At 37.0% G+C, this 22,910-nt stretch overlaps 1 protein-coding gene across 3 annotated transcripts in view; it reads right to left on the reverse strand.

The window, feature by feature from the left end:
• Positions 1-22,799, reverse strand: part of Plc21C (Phospholipase C at 21C) — a 74,867-nt gene extending 52,068 nt beyond the window's left edge. Inside the window, exons 1-6 of one of the 3 annotated variants that reach the window (XM_066290678.1) lie at positions 22,332-22,799; positions 19,075-19,221; positions 1,696-1,967; positions 1,458-1,643; positions 1,168-1,402; positions 860-999 (exon numbers count right to left, since the gene is read on the reverse strand). In XM_066290678.1, coding sequence (XP_066146775.1) covers positions 860-999; positions 1,168-1,402; positions 1,458-1,643; positions 1,696-1,967; positions 19,075-19,221; positions 22,332-22,433 — 1,082 coding nt within the window. In that variant the 5' untranslated portion in view covers positions 22,434-22,799. The remainder of the gene's footprint in view (positions 1-859; positions 1,000-1,167; positions 1,403-1,457; positions 1,644-1,695; positions 1,968-19,074; positions 19,222-22,331) is intronic. The other 2 variants (XM_066290679.1, XM_066290677.1) reach the window with 2 other exon arrangements.
• Positions 22,800-22,910: the final 111 nt, after the last annotated feature.

The raw sequence follows: 22,910 nt of genomic DNA on the forward strand, positions 1-22,910 counted from the left end.
TATTTCCGAATGGTTTTGTGAAATCTACGCTTATTTACATATGCAGACGTATAAAATTTTGTTGGGGTTAGATAAGCAAAATTTCATTTAAAAAAAAATTTCCTTATTTTATTTAAAAAATTAAACTCGTACAGAAAAGCAAAGAAGAACCAGTTTAATGGTTGCAATCATTAATTGTTATTTAATGCTCAAAGCATTTGCTCAAAATGTCTTCCGTCGTTATCAAAACACAATGCTATTACATCCGTAAATAATTTGCATTATTTGGCCGATTCCTATAAACGTGATCCTTTAAAAGGCCCTGAGGGAAAAGGTCGCAAGGATTTAAATCAGGTGAGCGGACTGGCCACTCTATTTGACCAAACTAATTGATATTGCTTTTTTTAAATTAAATATTGTAATTTCCGGAACGCTATTTATTTCACCTTTCAAATATACAGAGGACGTTCCTATTACTTTGTTTTTCTGATCGAACTTGATTTTTTTTTAAATAAAATAGGAAATTTTTTTTTTTTTGAAAACTCCTCTTATCTCACTTCAATAAAATGTGACATCTGTTAGCTTAAATAAGTGTAGATTCCATAAAACACTTAGGAAGTAGAGCACGAAACTTAAAAAATTCAAGTTGGACTTCTTTGGGACGTTATGGGGTAAGAGAAAAAATTCAAGGCCATCAGAAATCGGCAACAAATTAGCCTTGCAATCTTCACTTGAAACATTTTTTGATAGAAAAATTATTTAAAAAGTTATTGCCATTATTTCACATACATATGCATATGACAGACCCTGTATATCTCTTTTTTATAAAGTTTTAGCAGATGAGTTCGAACATTCAATTAGCCAAAAAACAAAAACTCACCTACAGCCTGCCAAGAGACACTGCCTATACATCTCAGCGCTACTCCTTCCAGTCAGTTGGTGGCCAGTTAAGTATGTATTGTGCGATGAATTGATAAAATAGTGAGTCAGTGGTTGATCCATGTCGTGATTGAGATCAAACTAAAAAAATATAAAGGTTAAAGTCTCAAGTGACCTTTAAGGACATGCAAGCTACAGCGAAAACACTATAAATCTTTAGTTTGCAAAGTTTACGTTATCACGTCATGCCTGTTTGGGCTACTGGAAAATTTACGTAATTAACTCAAAGAGAATTTCTGATTAACTTACCTCTCTGGAGGATATAATATTGTTATCGTCCGAGAGTAAATATCTAAGGAACCCAGTAAAACTGAGCTGTCCTTTCTTGGACATGTATTTATTAGGTTCGTATTGCTCTATCACATCCCTGGCCCTGGACGTGTCAGCATAGGGATAAAGGATTTCATTAAGTCTTGGATCTCTCTGTGTTTTGTTGAGGAAGTCGACGAATTGTTCGGCTGTCATGTATTTTTTCGTACCAACACTTAAAGAGAATTGCACTCAATACTCCGGTTTATATGTGAACTTTTACCACTTACTACTCATTAAATACCGCCTCCACTTCAGACCTTTGGGTGAGTTGCACGTAAAGTCGGAAAAAATCGTCAAAGGTAAATTTAGAGGGATTTATGGTGTCGTTTTTTCCATGAGGGAGGCCTAATCCGTTTAGCACGGTTTCCAGTCTTTTCTTGTCGTCCCGACTTTGTGCGCACATTCGTATTATACTGAAACGAAAAGCTTTCGAGGTATCCTTAAAAAAAAAATTATATCACCAACTTTTTCACGGGTATTTTGCCACTTTTGTCAGTCTGAAGGGTGAGCTTCGTGTAAGCTTTCTGCAAATGCATCTGCGCAGCCCCATTGACCTGGTTCAGATTGTACGCCAAAAACATAAGTGCCTCGGTCCACATCTGGGCAATATCCTTCTTCGTGCAGCAAAAATTGATGAAGGTGATGTTGACGAAATCGTGCGCTATCACCACCGTCACCGTCTTCTCTTCCAGAGTGTCTTGAGAGCCCATGGTGACTATGTGCCGGAGCTTTCCGTCCTGAAACAACAAAAATAACGTTCTTTATGTGTTTCACCTTAATAAAAGTTCTTAAGAGACGCGCCATTGCTGCTTGGTCGAGACCGGCCCATATCCATTTCCTCTTGCTGTAAAGCAGCTCATGTTTCATGAATGCGAAGGATTCGCCTCGGAGGGGAAACTTTCCATCGATACCAAACAATTATTTATATCGATAACAAATCGTTTGTTTTGTAACATGCCTGGGTGCATACTTTAAAGGCAGATGGAAATAAAATGAGGAAACATTGCTTGGTTCGTGTTCGAGAACTTTTTTGCCAAAAAAATGTATCAGTTTTAAGGGTAAAAGCGAATATGTAAAAATTCAATTAGGGCCCAATCGGCCGATATCTTGCGCTTTTTGTTGCGTAAGCTGTATTTCAAGGGTATTATCGGGGGCTTTGTTCACAACTGGATATGATCGCAGATTTTTAATTTTTGTTATTATAAAACTCCTACCCGTCATCGATTTGCATAATGGCGCGTTTTAAAAGGAATTTTTCTTTCCTAAAAATAAAAAAATAAAACTACAAAACTCCACTTTAATTTTTGTAATAACGTCTTTATCCCCAAAATCTAGCAGCCTTTTTAACAGAAGGTTCCTCATACAGGTAGTAATTAAAAAAGTACCACGTGGTACAGAACAAGACGAAGAAGCAGGAGATTTGCACACACCTGTTCCACTTGGTAGGAGCTCTGGTCTTTTTCATGTTGTACGTTAGGAAAAACTTAAGAGCTCGAGATATGACCACGTGTTCATATAGAAACAGTTCCCCAAATCTTAAGATATAATTAAAGGCCCAGTCAGAAAATGATGATCGCGGAGGCAGAATAAAGTTTGGTTTTTGTTCCACGAAGGTGTCCCACACCGTCTCGTAATCTTGATTCTTGAGATTTCCGCCTGTAAAAGAATGCCTCGCCCAATTACTCTTCTTCCGCAACCAAATTCTGTATTCTTCTTCAGTGATGCTACTCCCGCTAGCTCTAACACTCAAGTGGTCCAGCGAAAGATAGTCGGTATTAAAGCTATGAGATAGAGCTGGCATCTCCCACGAAGAAATATTTTTATCCAAGCTGTGGTGCGAAACATCGAACAGGATCTGACCAAAATGCCCTGAAGAATCACCAGCACTCTTCATACCTTTATTCAACGAGTTGATGGACTTGTTACGTTCGACCTCCCCAAAAGAGCAGTTCTTGGTTACGTCAATTGGGACAGATGTGTTCCTCTTTTCTCTTGATTTTTTAACGCTATTTTCATCTGATATGTGGTAGATTGATTTTGATTTTTGGAGCTTCCACGGGCAATCATATGGTGGATTAATGGCAATATCCGACCTGTTCTTGGAAATTTGGAATCTAAAAGGCTCCGCAGTTGGGGTTTGATAGTCTTGATTCTTGGAGAGGAATTCAGTTTGAATTCCCTCAGGAAAGGTCTCCATAACGCCCAGTTTGGGGTTCTTGAGACGCTGTTGTGGGTGCGGACTCAGCTTCAAGGAGTCTTCCGAAGGTGACGCTTTGTGATATGGTTTAAAAATATACTCAGTCTTAGTCGTAGCTCTTTTGATATCGCTCCCTAAGAGATTTTCAAGAGCGTCATCTTTAAATGTTTTTTTTGCAAATTTTTTTTTTGGTTTTTTGTCAAAAACGCCAGTCCTAAAAAGATTTTCTGCTTTAGGTTTATTAAGGTTGTCTTTAGGGAAATCCCTCAATGAACGAGCGCTATTGAGCTTTGCCCTTTTCTCAATTTCCCTTTGGTATTTTTCAACACATCTCTGCTTGATAGGGCCCTTCTCTTGATTTATATTTCGTAGTTGGGTATCTAAACAGCACAGCTCTTTATTGCCCACTTTGCGTTCCTTCCAAGACTCATCAAAGTGAACACGATTGGGAAGGCCGTTTTTCTTGCTGCATTTCGTATTACGAAAAACTGCTTTTGGTTTGGTGTTTAAGTCTATTTTGGTTTCTATAGCAGACCCGCTTTCGGTACATCTAATTGAAGACGAGCCATTCGGAGACTTATAATCGCTAATCAGCCCTTTGCAGACATCCTTGAATATGGAGACTTTCTGTTCGGTTTCTTGAGGGTTCATCCTACTCATTAACCCATTCTTGAATAGCCCTACTAAAGTTTCCATAACTTCGTTCTTAGCATTGTCATCCATTGTGGACACAAAGTTTGTTAAATGCTTTAGTTCCTCATGACTGTTTTTGCAGATACTTTCAAGTTCCTTATTAGCGTCTTGATCGTCGATACAGATACTCTTGCTTGCAATTTCCTTGATAAATTGTTGCACGTTTACATCAACCTCTTTGATTGCACCGTTAAGTTCTTCGTCCATTTCCAATTCGGGCAGCAAAGAGTCACTTTCCACTGATGTGTTGTCCAGGGACATTCTTTTGAGTTGCGGGGGATATTTTTTTCCGACCTCCTCCTTGTTGTCTACTACAACGTAGTTGGGGCAGAGACTTTTGGACGTGGGATCTGCGGATTTTTGTCGGGTAAAAGCGCGCCAGGTGCTGAATTGGTGCATATCTGAAGCGTTGAAATGTGGAATTTATTTTGATGGCTGTCACTGAAAATGTTTTCCTCTCGCATGTGGTTCCATTTCAGTTGACACAAATTCAGCGAGAATCTTGACAACGATCCAAATCGACCACATGACACAACAAATTATTCGAAAATCATTCTGCCGTACCGGAATCCTGTGTTTTGTTTTAATCTGTCATTTTAAGCGGTGTTGCCAAATGTCAGCGGAGAGGCCATAGAATGCGAAGTGCAATTATGCAAAAGAAATATTGTCGACTGAATGAAAGATGAAGGCATGGAGAGTTGCTGAGAGCTTTGCAGCAGCTTCCGCTATTGACTTACCAGAGCAGGTGCTGTCGTGGAGAGAAGGTAATATTGTTTGTTAAATAACCCCTTAACCTGCTGCTGCCTGTTTAAATTCCTCTCCCGAATTAACTCTGCGACTAGGGCAGACATCGGAAAACCACCAAATACGTGTTTTTGTGTGTGTAGCGAATGAGGCTAATGCATTAAACGCTAATCGGGGGCCTTTGATGTTGATGCTATTGCTCGACTTCCGAGTGTGGGTTTCGCCTTGGGGGCACCCACGGATTATCCACTAAACATTCTTCTCACTATCCTCCGCGGATCCACTATGGAACCGCCGGCAGGTATTACTTCAAATGCGAGGTGATATATACAGGGTTAGCCACACCAACCGTCCATTCGAAAATTTTGGCATCCTACTATCGTAGCCCACAGAAATTTGGTTTCGGTCGAGAATTGAAGTAAAATATGTTCAAAATGGAGGCACTTCCGATTTGTACCGGAAGCAGGTGCCAACTTAATTATTTTAAAAAGAATTTATTATTCTTTGTCGTTTTCGGATTTGTAGTTTAAACTTTAAGTCCAGTTTACGTAAAATGTTTTATATCTTAAATTTATCATTTCCGAGTTATACCGGAAAATTAGAATATTTTGAAAGCTGCAAAATCTCACGGAAAACTCTATTGTGCCCTAACCGTTGCTAATTGTGAAATCGGTGTTCTGGGGTTCAAAGAGGACCTAATAAGCTATATTTTGACGTATTCAAAATTTGACCAAAAGTCTACCATAACTCCTGAAACATACCTTCGAAATTGCGTAATTTCTAATCGCGATAACTTGCTTATTTCAACTGGAGCACTCGGTCTAGAATCTGTCCCTCCTGGGGGAACCTCAATACTAGTTGATACATAATTAAATTCTAAACTCGAAAATGTTTTAAGCTATATGATAGCTACATAAACAAGTTATTGAGGTTTAAAGCTATGCAATTTCATAAGCATATTGGGGGATTGTGCAATTTTTTAAAATAAATTAATATAAATCGAAATGTAGCTTATTAGGTTTCCTTTGACCTCAAGGGCACTGATACCACATTTCGCAGCGGTTAGAGTACAATAGTGATTTCCTTTGGATCTTGTAACTGTCAAGATTTTCACATTTTCGGGTATCGTTTGGAAACGATAAATTTCGGAGATAAGACACTTTACATAAACTAGCCTTAGAATTCATCAAGAAATCCGAAAATCACAAAATATTAGGAAGATCCATTTAAAATAACGAAGTTGGTAGCTATTTTCAATGTAGCCGGAAGTGACGCTCGTTTTAAAATGTTTTACTTGATTCAAAATGGGAAATTTTCGCCTGAAGCAAAATATCATTGGGCTACGATAATGGAAAGTAAAATTTTTTCTAATGAATGAATTGCATAGCTGACCCTGTATACTTTTTTCTATGTTCCAGCATCTCCGTCCCTGTTTGCGACTCCCGTCTTGCTCCAACTTTATCTTTATCACTCTCTCCAGGGACCCTTCAATTGTATCCCCCTGTCGCTCTGATTTCGATAGGAGTTTCGCAAAGGTTTCCTTGTGAAATTCTTCTATGCAAATGTTGATGAGTTCTTGTCTCGGACCGGCGAATTTTTTGGCATCCTAATACCGTGTGTTTCGGATTATTCATTTTCCCACAGAATCAACGCAGTCAGTCTCCGATTTACCTATCCTCTTCAAGTACAAGCAGAAAACTCTACAGTCTGTCGCAGATAAGAACAGCATGAGGGTCCCAGTAAGAGTAATACATAAAACATCAATTAAATTGGGGAAAAGCTCCGCAATTTAAAGCAAATTAATAAAGCGTTTTTATACGTTCTAAATTTCGAATGGCTACGAAGATATCCGGAAAAAAAAACGAGTTTAGTGGTTTTCGTTTATTGGAAATAAATCTTATACGGTTACAGTTAGAGAAATCAAAGTTTTACATTATTAAGATACTTCTTTGAGAACTTCGCAGCAATTTTGTAAAGTTTCTTGTTAAGTCCTTACTTTCGAAGATAAATTATTAAACTTTTGATTTTCATATAGGCGCAATATCGAACATTTACATTTTCAAAATAGTCATAAAATTACCTCTTTAGCCATGTATTACATTTCGTATTATTCTCAGAAACTTTATGAGTCATAGTCATTAAAACGCTTTGCAATAAATCGACTATGATTTTGACTTATAGCAATGGTACACAATAAATAAAAAATGTTATGAAAACGGAGAAAAGAGCATATTTATGTTTGAACAATAATGATGGTTTATTTGAAAATTTGCGATAATTTAAAACTTCTATTCGATCCAAATTTAGCCGTATTGCTGTTATTAAAAATATAATAAAATGAAATCATTTTTTATTAATTTTATGCTGATTTCGGGAATACGCCTAAGTAAATACCGGGTGTCCAGGCGAACCCTGGACTTAGGAAAATAACATGGGAAATCGGTTTTTGTATTTTTGCGCCTGCAGGGACTATCCAATTAAACAACTTTTATATGCAGATCATAGTACTCAAAAACCGCCCATCATTCCTCAATTTTTTCATTCTTCCAATTAGCGCCCTTTTGCCTCAAAGCGCGACCAAATTTACAAAATTGGAATGTGCCGCGTAACCGTTGAAGTCCACGATTGGTCAGAGTCAAAGTAAAAATTAAACAAACACAAAGTCTTGACTCTGACCAATCGTGGCCCCGACTCAACGTTTTTAATTCAAAACTGGATGATTGAAAACATTGCAGAATGGTCTCCGGTCTTGACTCCTAATGCAAAAGATGTTCAATTGGATAATCCGTGCAGATGCAAAAAAATAAAAACCTATTTTCCATGTTGATCTTCTATGTCCAGGATACGTCTGGACACCCGGGATAATAATGCATACATCAAAGAAATTTAAGGTTGTATAGCTTTAAAATATTTTTCACGGTTTCATCAATCATCGTCATCAAAGAAGGAAAACCGTCAAATTTGTTTTCTCCAGGGTTCCTTGGCAACCATTCGGAATTTACTGAGTATCAAAACAGATTATTAATTTGCTTTAAATTGCGCAACTTTTTCCTAATTCAAGCGATTTTGTGTCTATTAGCGTTCCTAGATTCTCAAGCTGTTCATCCTTATCGGGGACAGACTTTATATCCCGCAAGAGCCTGTTTTTTTAAGTAGTAGTCCGCCTTTCTTCACTTGCGCTCCATTAATGCCCTCAAATCCGGAATGAAAACCTTAACGCAGCCCTGGTACTCCGTCCATCTATCCGCTTGTGCTTCCATTAGTCTCCCTCTGGCTGCTTTTCTTTGCAGTCCTTTTCCATACATGTCGGAGCGCTCCTTTGCTAGGAGATCAATTGCCGGCAATCCTGCTACACCAAACACGTCTAGAGGTATGTAAGGGGCCTTTACAGTGCATGCGAAAAACATGCACGTCTGGATCATTAGAATGAATTGACTAACAACCCTGAATTTCCTCGCCCTTATTCCATCAAAAATCCTTAAAGCCTCGGCCGATAACACGGCCCATTCCTATTCACAGACTTTCATTGATTAATTATATCGGCACCAACATCGGACCTTTTAAGTCCATTAGGCAATCGGATGGGGGCGGGGGCGGCAATTAATTTTCGTAGGAAGCTCAAAGTAAGCAGCCCCTTTGCACTTAACGAATTTGCAACGTCGGCAAGAGTTAAGCATCTATTAATATTGATTTAAGCCCGCCTTTCTCTTCGTGTAGAGGATTATTTGGGCACCTCATACCGGGGGTGCACGTGAAAACCCTCGATTTTTCCTGAAATTTTCCTTGCCTCGCGAATAATTCAAGTTTTTGTTCGGATCGGTGAAACATAAGGTAAACAATCCGGACTAAGGAAGTTCCGTTCCTATTGAATAACTTATGAACTAAACGATCTTTGCTTGGATTGAGGTTTGCCATAAAAGACAGATCCCTCGGAAAGCTCAAGTACGTTGAACTAGACATTAACTCGTCTTGGGCTAAAAGCCGCATTGGACGGAAAGAGTGCGGGAACTCTACTTGAATAATGTGAATTGAAAATAAATCAGAACCTTCTCTCCGCGATTAGTGCCGGAATGAGGACGGAATTAGTCCTCCTGCTTGGATATTGGTTTAGCAACATTTGCTATGAATTTCGGACTTATTACACATTTTCCGGCATAATCTCCAGGAAACACGAGGCCCCGCCAGATTAAAAATGGATTAATTAGGCCTCTATTTCGAGCATCGCGTGCACGTCCTCTCCCCCATTTATTTCCTTTTTTTTCAGTAATAGTTAGATCAGAAGAAAGGAAGGGCAGAAAGTTCTTTATGAATCCATATTTTACTGGAGATCCCCAGTGAAAAAGGCCTGATAAGCATCTTAGTTCCAGTTCAGTTCTGATTTACCTTTGTTCCTTTGTTCAGACTACTTAGATTACTCGGTCCTAGCCTCAAGCACTCAATCCCAAATGTGTCCCCATTTGTTTTTATTTATTTCTTGTTTCCGTCCTCCGAAACATCGATTCCGGCCCAAAAACATGTCACACTCAGACCGTAATGGAAATCCAGTTATGGAAGCAAATAACATCTTTCCAGCCATGGGGGATGATTTCATTACCAGCAGACGTATGTGATGAGTTAAATAGACTGGGTGTCATCCATTGCATGAAATGCATAGCGGAAGAGGATCTGTTAATGCGAGGTACCTTCTCAGAATACAAAATGCTTCGAGGTATTTCCCCTCTTATGTGTCGTTGAAATTATGCTCATTTAAGCCCTTTGGACAAAGTGGAAACTGCTCTTAATTTATCCGTTCAATATTTGATTAAACTCCTCCGTGGTTGCTCAAATAAACCTGAAGCTTAAATTGACTCGAACTGTTAAAGTTTCTGGCGAATTAATCGCACGATCGACTGCTTTATGGGGACTCTGAGAGAAATGTGGAATTTCGCTATTTATTTTGTCATAATAATTTGGGATAACAGAAATAAACTCTTTCGAATATACACTGGAGTGCAAAATTAACCGGACACATAGATTTTTCTAGAAAACAAGCAGCAAAGAAACATTTACAGTGTTACAAGTTAAAATTTTTATAAAATTGAATTTTGGGAGGTTGGAATTTTTCATTCAGTAAAAAAAAATAGGAAGAAGAGAAAACAACGTTACAAAAAAGAAGACAGTCCAGAAATTTCCTAGTAAAAAAAATCATTTTTCTGAATGATAAAAAACACGTTTAGAAACGTGTATTGCCTTCGCGAGCCCTATCACGGCGTCCGTGCGGTCGAGCATGCTACGGATCAACGCGGCAAATGCTTCCTGAGGGATTTACTCCCAGTCGTCATAGGGTTCTTCTTAAATGTCACCTATCGATTTAAGCTCAACACGATTACGACGGATACGTCGGTCCAGAATATTCCACGCATGTTTTATCGGTTTCAAGTCTGGACTCCTCGGAGGCCACAGTAATGAAGGAATACCAACTTCATGCAAATACGCTCGCGCGGTCCTCGCAATGTGTGGCCGTGCATTCTCGTGCGTTAAACAAATATCTTCAACGGCTAACAGTGCAAAATGCACTACATATTCCTTCGACTGTTCCAGCATTTAAATTACCACCAAGAATTGTGACAAGTTCTGTATCTGCCTCTAAGGAAACGTCTGAAACGATGTTCAATTGAACTTGTGGGTCTTGGTCTACCTTGTCCTGGCCTTCTAGTCTAGTGGATTGTCCTGATTTACAGAATTGTTGTAATGCGTCTGACACAGTACTTCGAGGAATTCCTATGACATTTGCAATGCAGCGAACGCTATACTATGCTCAACGTGTTGCAAGGTAATAGCTTGCACTACGTGTTCAGGTATCATCATTTTTTGTTGTTAGAATAAAACACTGAAAACTGTATTTTTACTAGAAGCGAACATGTTGACACTAAAAATGACACAAAAGCTTAGAGTAATGATGCTTAATTTGAGACGCTTATTTCGCCGGGATATTCAACAAACTGTAATACTTCAAGCTTTTCTAAACTGTACAGGCAAAAATAATACACACAAATAAAAAGAGGGAAAAAAAGTTGTGTCTAATAAAACATAAACTAGATTTGAGAAAATTTTCTAAAACTTTTTTTTGATCGCAAAAAATATATAAAAATTTCAGTGGGCGGTTAATTTTGCAGTCCGGTGTACTTAATGGCACTTCAATAAAAATTTTTCATAAGCTCGATCTTTACTCTATGGGACCATTGGCGTTGCATAGGGCTGAACCAGAATAACCAGTTCCAACAACATAATTCTTGAGGAAATTTTCTTAGGATTTTAAAATTTCGTCTGGATCTCAGAAACGCCACAAAAATTAGGAATTTTACCGTTGTGCTCTCTCTACAGCGTATGTCTAAAAGATCGGTTAAAAATTCTACCACAGATTTCTGATGTGAAAAGATGACGATTCGACCCAATTTACTTTAATCCGAAAGTGGACGGTTTTCAATATACAGGACGTCAAATTGAATATTAAAAAAAAAAGTAGCTACCTCATTTATAATACTGCTAAAGAATATGTCGCATCGAGAGGTTTTTAAGAGCGAGAAATCAGAACCCGTTTACAATTTCGATGCTCATTGTAGAGGGCGCTGCCAGCCCTACGTAAAATCTATTTAAACTGACATGATTTTTTTACCACACGGTATAAAATTTATTTATGATTTAATCAGTATTTTCCTACGTGACTCATGAAACAAACGTATCTCGGAGCAAGGTCCTACGAACATTTCTTCCTGAGATATTTGACATTTAACGTTCGCTGTACGTCTTGAAAATAACTTGAAAACATATTTCTTTGTACTGTCGAAATGAAAAAAATCAAAACATTCAATTAATCTTCAACTCAAAACATTTTTTTTTTAATCTTTATGTTTTATTTGACTAAATCATGTTTTTATTATTTATTTTGCTTGACTAAAATTGTATCCATTCATGTCTATTAAGAATATAAGTATTCTTGATATTTGAGGTGTTTCAAAGTTGGTGACAAATTTTCAAATTAGTGCAATTTCAATTTTTCAAATAACCGAAACTTACACAAATGTGAAAATGATTGACATGTTATTAGATTTTGATGAATAGAGTACATATTAACTTTTTACGTCGGATTAATCTTTGCATGCAGGTCAGCAGAGGTCAACTGAAGCGTTCACTAAAAGTGTAATTTTTTACACGATTAAATTTTCGTTTTCAAACAGTTTTTAACGTATTTTTAAATTTTTCTTTTTTCGTTTCAATTGTAAGAATAAATACATACTTCAAAACGATTTTTTAAAACGTGCAGCGAACTTTAAACATCAAATATCACAAGAAGGAATGGCCTTAGGGATATTTTTTTCCATAAAATATGGAGGAAAGCACCAATTTAGTCATAAATAAATTTCATACCGGATGTTAAAAAAGTTATGCGCCTTTAAACAGACTTTACCTACAGCTGACGGCGCCCTTTAAAATGTTCTACGTAAATGTAAACGAATTCTGATTTCTTGCCTTTAAAAAATCCCCTATAAGCCATTTTGGTAAAATAATACTATTACAAATGGAGCAATTAATTTTTTATTCATTTTCACTTTATCGTCCTGTATTTTTAAAACCTTCCACTTTTGGACTGAGGTAAATTGGGTTAAATCGTCATGATTCACCTCACAAATCTGTAGTGTCATTTTGTGCAGGCCTTTTAGAGCCACTCTATACAGGGTTATTCATGCTATATGGGATAGAATGTTGTGCCCAACATACAAGGCTTTTAAAAAGATGTATATTTAGACAATATGAGATCTATTACGGTTACTTTTTAAAATTATTATCATATTGTACAGGGTGTCCCAAAGGCCCTAAAAATATAAACATTATGTTTTTTAATGGAACTTCCTATATATTATTGTACTTTTTGATTCCCCCATCAAAATAAGTGTCTGCTTTAATAAGGTTTAGAACCCTTAAAGTTTTTTTTAATAATTAAAATTTTGTCAGAATTTAACGTCATTTTCACGTTTTAAATACTTAAGAAGTATGAAGTGTAACAATAGATCATATTTTATCCTCCAATCTTAATAATCTTGTTATCTTGTAGAGAGAGGTCAACTATTAAAACTAATCAAATAAGAACTTTAAGAGGCTACAACTTGATTAATTTAACTACAACGTCACATTTTTGAACTTACCAGAAAATTTTATTTTTAGTTACTTATTGAATAATATTAGAGTGTTCATAGCTAACTGTAACTAAAAAAATATTGTTTGCGGCATTTAGTACTTTTTAATCAATAGTTCGAATGTATCTATCTACTTATGGTACTCAAAAATGTCAAATAATGCATTTAATATGCTAGGTTCGGCAATTTTTAAATACCAACTTTCAAAACAAGTAGATTAGAAGAAAATGAATTTCAACATTGGCCCCCTAGATCTTCGGACTTAGCACCCCTAAACTTTTTTATGTGGCGATATACAATACGCCTACGACAATCCCATATGATATGGAAATACACATAAAACGCGTGTTTGGAACTGTTACCCCGCAAATGTTGACTACAGCTAGCAGTGGTGTTAAAAAAAGAATTTGTAAATGTCTGTAAATAGACAGTCGACATTTAAAATATTTGTTATAAATATTTTGCTTTTGTTGTATGTTATTTTTGATTAAAAAATTTCTGATTTAACATTTTTAATGACAAAACGCCAAATAGCTCAAAGGAAAATTATTTAGCATATTCTGTAAAAACGCAAAGACTTAATTGTGAACTGTGAATTGTGAATGGACTCAAATTACATTTCCTAGTACGTTAAAAAATACGAAGCAGCATTTAAATCAATCAAGCTATAGCCACTTAAAGTTGTCATTTGACTGGTTTTATTGTTTGGACATCCTGTACAAGGTGGCAAGTTAATTATAGTTGGAATATAAAATATGATCTATAGTTACATATCACTATAAATTACGCCTACATAACTTACGCACTTCCTAAGCATTTATAATATGAAAATTACGTAAAATTTCGTAAAATTTAAATTATTTTAAAAATCTTAAATTTTAGGTACTCTAAACCTCACTAAAAGAGATGCTTATTTATTTTCACCGAAGAATCCAAAAATGCAATAATATACAGGGGGTTCCATTAAAAAACCATAACTTCAATAATTTTAGGGTTTTTCAGGCACCCTGTATAATACGAAAGTAATTTTGAAAAGTAACTATAATAGACTCCCATATAGCTCAAAAGAAGACTTCTTGAAAGCCTCGTATTTTGGCCACAATACTCCGTGCCGTATCACATGAATAACACTGTGTATCCATGAACTATTTTTCGGTTTTTTAATGTTATTTTAATCGTCATTCTGTCCAACGTTGGACGTTTTTTCTCCTACTTGGTTCGGTTGCCCCAACTCGACTTTCCAGACGGCCGTTTTACCCACCTTCAGAGAGACGACAAAGCATGTCCCACCGACGATAATAAACCCGTTAGCAAACTATGCACTGCCGTGACAATAACTCCAATGGAAATGGAAAACGCTTTGCAGAACGTTGGCCTTATCTCTTTATTTCACGTGTTTTACATACAGTTGCAATGCTGCGTCGCTTTCCATTTACGTGCACTTTTGTCTATACCTCTCGCTGCTTTCTGGCAAATGTGTGCTAATCGGATCTAATCGGTTAAAATTTGCGAAAACATCCCGTATATGAAAATGGGTCAATTCGTAGACCCCAAGACCGAAATAACATCGCGTGTGCCATATTTGCGTTATTTAAATAGAGCGCCTCCGCCCCTAAAGCAATTAGACATTTTCTCGTTCCTTTTTCCGGCCTTAGGTCCACGCCTTCGGATTACACCAAACTGGATTGTTGGAGCTATTTTTAATACTTGTCTCCGTTACAGGGAAAATGTCCCACGACAGGATCATCCCAAGTCCAGTGACTTTCGTCGGCACTGAATTCGTTTTAGGAAACTTACATTGTGAAGCTCCATTGGGAGAAATCAGAGACGTGACGCGGAGGGAGAGATTCAAGAGGAAAATCTTCTAGAAACTAATTATCAAGAACAAAAACGGGCTGCTACACCTATGACCTTTCAGATTATTTAAAGCCCTCAAAAATTCTCCACAAAATCCCATCATCATTAATTTATTCGGTAGATCATCACACATCACTCAATAAGTCTCCTGTCTGACACAAACCGTGTGACCCATTTAAGATGGAAATACCCCTGTGACTTTTGCATTTATAACCCGATTTCAAGGAGCTAAGGCTCAATAGATAGAAGATAAAAAGCTCGATTTATGCTGGAAAAATCATTTTTTTACTTATGCTACCAACGCATGATATAACTTGTTTTCTATGTCAGAAATCGGGAAAAAGATTTAGGGTGTTTTTGGAGGAAAAAATAAGGGCGCCGCTGAATTCGGCAATCTTTAAAGTTGTTAACGAAAAAATAACAATTAATAACCACTTTAGGGAGGTTTATTTTATAGTTGCAAACGATATTGTTTTATCAAAATAGCTATAAAAACAAACTCAAACGGATTAAATTAAATGATACACGTCATGTGTCCTTTTGCGTGAAAATCTGAATGGTTCAAATACCAAAAACATTCGCTTATTTGAGAAACCTCTATTTTCAATTAAATAACGGTCCTGTTCATAATTCCGCTTGGGTCAGACAACATTTAAATTTGCATTTCGAAGATAAATGGACAGGCCGCAACAGTCTATTAATCGAATGGCCTCCTAAATCTCCCGATTTTACATCTTTAGATTTTTTTCTGAGGAGAACGATTAAAAATAAAGTTTATAAATTGCGTCCTCACAACACTGAAGATGTTCGAAGTTGCATACGCAAAGCTCATGCGGATATAACTCCACAACAATTGAAAAATGTCCACTGAACACTTTAAAAAAATGCAATAAAAGTATCGAATAAAAGAGTGGACTAGTGAAAACTTTCGTGATTTAATTTGTTAGTTTATTTATTTTATTTTTTATTTGCTTTTATGGCTATCTTGATAAAATAATATTGTTTGCAATTTTAAAATAAACTTCTGTGAAGTGGTTAATAAATGTTAGTTTTTGACGAAATTTGATGCTTATCTATTTTAAAACATGCTGAGTTCAGTGGCGCACTTATTTATATCAAGAAAACGTCCTAATCCTCTTTTTCTGATTTTAGACATAGAAAATAAATTTTAGTAGGTCTGGGTCGGATGACCTAGAAAACATTTTTACAGGATAACTAGAGCTTTTTATTTGCTATCTTTTTAATTCTTTGAAATCGAGTTATAAATGCAAAAGTTGCACAAGTGCTTCCACCTTAAAAGGGTCACACTGTATTTGGCAACACCGGGCTGATCCAAATCATTTCTGGATAACACCAACCCTCAAACGATAGCTGTGAAAACTTCAGAATATTGTAAAATTACTTTAAATTTACATCTGTTGCCCACAAAGGGCCAAAAGTAACAACGCGTCGACGATTCTGGAGCTATTCGACTATTTGGAACTGTTCAAGTGGAATAAAAAGAATTTCTTGCGTTTGTATGTGATTATGGATGTAACATGGATCCACTTCTACACAATTGTATCAAAAATCATCAGCTGAGTGGACAGCAAACGGTGAAAGTCGTCCAAAGCGATCATAATCTCAAAAGTCAGATGACAAAGTTATGGCATCAGTATTTTGGAACGCGCATGGTATACTGAGTGACATAGAAAAGAAAACATCCTTTAAAAAGGGTTTTATTTAAATAATTTTTTGTATGCATGTTTGTGTATTGGAACACCAAAACAATTAAATTTTCAGCCGTATTTATCAATGTATTTACGAGATATCAGAAATTTTTGTTTTTTTTTAACTATAAAAATTGCAGTAAAACATCAACAATATGACTGCAAAATATCATTTATTGGAGTATAGTATGCGTAGAAAGTGCTTTTAGATTAATCAAATATGCCTAGCCGCAGAATGTAGCAAAATTTTGATCAATTGAGCGAGTTTGAGGGAGGTCGAATTTATGAGCCTACGAGAGGTCGATAGGTCATATAGGGAAATCGCCACTAGATTAAACCGCAATATAAACACTATAGTGAAATGTTGTCGAGCATAGTTCCAAAAACAGCAACCAGGCAGAAAATGATGTACTGGGCGATCCCGAAGAACTGCAAAACGCCAATATCGCCGTCTTCGAATTATGGCCCTTAGAGATATGTTTGTCTCGTCAAGGACGCTGGCGGTTTAGTGGTTTGCTGAGTATGGAAAAACCATTGGGATTCGAACCATTTATCGCCGGATAAAAAGTTTTGAACCGAATTCCTATCGTCCCCATCTTGTGTTACCTCTCACCTTAAATCATCGTCAAAATCAACTGCAGTGGTGTCGAGAACGGATACATTGGAATTTGGAATAGGATAATAGCGTATTTAGTGACAAATTCAGATTCTGTTTGGGTATGCATGTTAGTAGGGCAAGAGTAAGAAGACGACGGGGTGAAAGACGGGATCCTCAGTTTAGAATACAGAGGCACGTCAATCAGACTGTTCGGATAATGGTTTAGGGTGCTATTGCATATGGTAGAAGGTCATCTTTCCTTTTCGTTGGAGGCAGAATGACAGCCCAACGATACATTTTAGAAGTCCTGTAACCTCATCTCATGCCTATTTTGGAAATTTTTGTTAATCCAATTTTCCAGCAAGATAATGCACGACCAGATGTGCATAGAGTGACTATGGACTTTTTTCCACAAAATGTAATCAATTTGCTACTTCGGCCACCTCGATCTCTAGGCCTCTCATCAATGGAACGCATGTGAAACACTGTAGGTAGAAGGTTGTAACCCCCCCCCCCCCCCCTTCCCAAATAAAACCCTAGCGACACTACAGCATTCTGTCCAGTTATTCCGGAATGAGATCCCCCAAAAGGACATCAATCATCTCATTATACCCATATCTAGTCGTGTACAGAAATGTATAAAACACTGCGGAGGACCGACAAATAATTTTTTTTCTTGGTTTTTAACCATTAAATTTATTTAATTTCTTAATGAAATATTTGTTTTAACATAAGAAACATGCATAATAAAAATTATTTTAATAAAACAATTTTTGTCACGCGTTCTCTTTTTTATATCACGCAGTGTATCTTTGTCCATTGACTATCTTGAGAAAGATAAAACTATCCATAGCGATTATTACATGACATTGTTGGATTGATTGAGTGTAGAAATCAACAAAAAACGACTTCACATGCAAAAGAAAAAAATGCTGTTCGACTAACACATTATCCTATGTCGCGACTCACAGTCGATGAAAACGATGGTTAGATCGAATGAGTTACGCTTCGAATCGTCTCCTCGCATCCGTACCCTGCAGATTTTGCCCTCAGCGACTACCGGCTTTTTGCAGACGTTAAAAAGATGCTCGAGGGAAAAAAATTTGGCTCAAATCAAGAAATGATTGCTGAAACTGAGGCCTATTTTGAAAACAAAGACAAATCGTTCTACAAAAACGACATCGAAAAGTTAGGGAAGAGCTGAAATGAATGTATCACTCTTGAAGGAGAGTAGGTTGATGAATACAGTCGGGCTTCTTAAAAAAAAAATGTTTTTCTTAGTTAGGACGGAGACTTATTGAGTGATGTGTTACATGGGGCTCCAGGGAAGTGCCCTTGGATTTTTTATGTTGAAGTAATGTGACCCTTGCATTCATCACAATCCATATTTTCAGTGCGATTTCGCTAATCACCAGCCACAAAAAAAATATGCTAAACATTAATTAATACAGATTAATTTATTATCATTCTCTGTATTAAGATTGAAAATAAATAGTGCTTATACCAACACAATTGTTTATTTTGCCTAAACGAACCATAATAATTTACGTTCGCTGAAGATGTATGGTGAAAATGACCAGATTACTAACTTTAGCATTGAATCCCGATTTGAATAATGTTGCGGAAAGCATAATAAACATGTTATTAAAATTAACTGTGACTTTTATTGTTTTTATTGGAACCGTAGACCCGTCCAGCACAATAACGTAATACCAATTCAATTAAAATAGTAAACAGATGTTTCGCAACAATCGAAATATCGCGGTTTCGTTATTTTTTAATTCGAATACATATTACATACATGCAAGAGCAATCGGGTCAACAATTAACAACTCAGCACCAATGTTTGAATACCAATTATCCGATATTTACCTTTGGAATTCTGGCATATCGTCCTGTACGAGTATCCTTGATGTGGGTCACGTCCAGCAAGTCCACCTCATGGTTCTGGTCCACCCAATAGAGATAAAATCCATTAGGGTCCACTCGCAGCGTTACCGGGATCCCCACCCCCGTATCCTGGAATCGAAACTCGGTATGATTAACCTGCAGTTATAAACAATGGATTTGAAGAAATAAAATGTCAAGGATAAGGCGTCGATCAAAATTAAAAATAGCCTTTGAGTCGAGCCTTGTTCGTGAGAAAATTGTCGAGTTTTCGCTGCTGTCATGCAAATTTCCCGCGTTTTCTCTAGAAAACGAAACTTGAGATCAGCGGAACTCGTGCATGGGCGTTACTGCTTATATGCTCTGCACAACGTGGGCATATACGAGTTTCTATAAAAGTTATATTTCTTGAAAACAACAGCGAGAAAACTTAATTTCAAACCTACGTAGACATCGTAAGGAATTCCGACGCGAAATGAAAGAAATCTCTGATCTTTTCATGCAGTAAGCTTGTTAAAAAGTGGGTGTTACGATGGTGGAAATAAGTTTATTTGTTGGTGTATATGCAACCAAACACACAGCCCTTTCACTCTGTTTACTCAGCAATCGTTGAGGTTTCCCTCCGGTTCATGTTAAGAATCTTTTTGGAGCTTGCCTTAGTTTTAAAGGTTATTCAGTAAATTCACGAAATCCATTCATAAGAAAACTGGAAATATCCCAACTAATCCCACGCTCGATAGGCGAGATTAAGTGTACACTTCTCCGGGAATATTCGGAATATATGTGACGCCAGAGGATATACGATTCATATTTTAGGAAGCTGCCAAAAGAAAACAAAGATATTCCCTGTAGCGCTTAATAAACAAATGTCTCGAAACTGATCTGACTTCGATTACCGATGTTCAATAAACAACCAAAAACTGATATTAATATGCGAAAATTCAATCAAAACGAAAATATTTGTATAAATCTCATTAAATTGTGCGTGTTTTAATGGTGTAAACAAATTCATCTGTTGGTGCGTATGCAACCAGGCAAACATAACCCTTTGAATCGGATTAGAATGCAACATCACTTCCAACCAGATTTTTTTAAAGTCCATTTTTCTTTGTTTTTTCCATATTTACTAGGTAATATTTAGGTTTTCCTTTTATGATCCATCTAGCACTTTGATTTCCATTAACAATTTTCGATAAATGATCAAAAAACTGGTTTCAATATACGGAATTGCGTGTGAAACCATCCAGTTCTAAAACTTGACATCCACTTCCTTTCCTCGAGATAATCAAGAATATCTCGCTCATGTTTGCGTAATTATGCCAAGAGACATCCTCAATCTTTTCATTTTAGCTACTAATTTACTTAGGAGCTTATTCAGTAGATGATTTCTTGGGGCACTTTTATCGCAGCGTGGGAAAAGCTGCCTGGAGCCAACTCAGCAAGAAATACTTGTCTATAAGAGGGAATTGTGTGATATAACAACTAAGAAACGTTGCTGTGGTTGTGGTTTTTGGAAGACGTCCAATTGCTATTAGAAGGTGAGAAAATGGAGGTAAGCATTTTTAAGTGAAAATGATTTAATTGTTTCTTGTTGCAAAAACTCCCTAAATTGGTTAAGTAGAAAACAAAAATGCAAGCGCGTGATAAAATAAAATGTGCTGCTTTGGATAAAAAAATCATTCTGAAAATAGCAAAATTCACGGAATTTGCGTTACTGCAATCCTGGAGGTGTAGTGATGTAAAGCTCTGATAAAACACGCATCTAGAACCTTCCTAAAATTTGAGTATTCACAATTTTCCTGAAACCAAACTTATGGATTTATCATTGAAAAGATTTCCTGCTTAGAGCGATGATAAAAAAAAATGCCTATTTTTAACGTTTTTGCCCCCTTGGATACAAGAGCCACTTTGGCGCTTAAGCAAATACCTAAAGTTACTTCAGTCGACAGGTAAACGTGAAAGAAAAGCAGAGGTAAACTGCCTCTAAACGCCCCAGGAGTTCCGCAATTAGATCCGAGAGCTGAAACGTTGTGAAGCTTCAGCAGGTGTTTTGAATTCCGAGTCTCCCGTTTCGCTCGAGCCACAAAATAATCATTTACATATATATCGAAAAATTATAGTTCCCAAAAGTTTGATTCGCCATCTAATTACGGAAATCTGGCTTTTTCCATCGCTGTGTCCATAGCAAAGAAAAACCCAGATCAATCATCCGCTGTCAACCTGTTGAGCAATTTAGACTCATCAATCAAAATACAACTCATCAGGATAATGATAAAAGAAGTTAAGTTTTAAATAAATTGACAAAAACCATAATACGAAAAAAAAATCTGCGGCACCTAGTTAGGAGGCTCTTTCTGACATTTTTTGTTTCTCACTCTCTTAATCTTAATTCAGCCTTTAATTTTGAACAAAATCCGGAGACGAAAAGTTTCAGCCTAGTCCAAAAAGACCTGTATTCCAATGAAACTGCGGCCTTTGGCTTAATTAATTTTAATTTCTCTCTAATTTTGCTCTCAGTGTTGCTTTTACTACATTTCCAAGCCCTGTACAGCTCGGATAGCTGGGAACGTTAAGAAAAGCTTTTAATCCGGATTTTAATACTCAATCTAAGGTCAGAGAATAATAATTATAACGCACTTTCATTACAACGAGAGTATATGACAAAGAGAATTTTTGGGCCTAATTTAAATGTGTGGAAAAGGAAGTCACGGCTTAGATTTTGGCTTGATTCGTAAACAAATTGCAGGAGGGCTCTGAATGGAAAAAAACTTTCTTAGAGAAAAAAGTACGTTAACAGAAAAAAACTTATCCATGTATTTACATTCGCCATTCTAAGAAGAAAATTAAATTTTTGATGGTAAAAATTAAACTCAGCGGTCCTTTAATATCCTGCAGCGAGACTTTCAATTTTACTTTCCGTTTCTTCACGCAAAAAGCCCTGTTCAGTGTTGGGACGTGAAAAACATTAAAAATGTATTAAAATTTACGAAAAAACCATCATTAAATTGCTGTCAAAATGTGACAGTTTCGAGAATTTCAAGAACTCGTTGTAGCAACAGCTGACAAGCAAAAATAATTGCAATGATGAGATGTGATTGGTTATGGTTGTATACAATACAATGTCCTGGAATTCTCAAATTTCCTGATAACTGAGACTGAAACCCATCGACTGGTCTCAATTGCTAACTACTGCAGAAGGTGTGGAACAACAATGGTAAAGTGCATAAGTTGTGTCCACATACCTCGTCCCATTTAATGAATTTCTCCCCGTTGATCAGCGCCTTAGGGACCTCAATAGGCTTGGTGGAAACGTAGGTATGCAAGGGGGGCCCTGCCCCTGCCATCGCACCGACGAAAAACTACCGGAAAAATTGAGGAACTATCTTCTTCAGCCCAACATTTTGCATTGACCAGAATATCGGACCGTCTCTCTATCTGCGGCTCACACGAACGCGCCCCGTAAATACACAGACATAGCGACGTTTTCCAGGGTCGCTTCGAGCTACGTTTCTCCACGGTTTAAGCGATATTTTCCGACTGGTTTTCCACGAAAATAACCATCTTCGCCTGCTTTTCGCTGTATGTTCACTCCGGGCTTGTTGCTCCGCTGCTACTTCCTGAATTAGCGGCGTTGCCAAGTTGCTGCGAAGTGTCCGCAGGATTTTCCTACTTCAGATGAAGCTTAGTGAGGCAGTTGGGGAGAGTGAGGTGTATTAGGCAGCAGTGGCAATTTTAAGGATTGCCGCGACGTGCGCGCATGCTGAAGCGGTTCCGTGACGTGCCATTGTTATCGCTTATAGGGGATTTGCAATGGTTTGTTT

Source organism: Euwallacea fornicatus, chromosome 15, assembly GCF_040115645.1.
Source record: "Euwallacea fornicatus isolate EFF26 chromosome 15, ASM4011564v1, whole genome shotgun sequence".
NCBI classification, from domain to species: domain Eukaryota; kingdom Metazoa; phylum Arthropoda; class Insecta; order Coleoptera; family Curculionidae; genus Euwallacea; species Euwallacea fornicatus.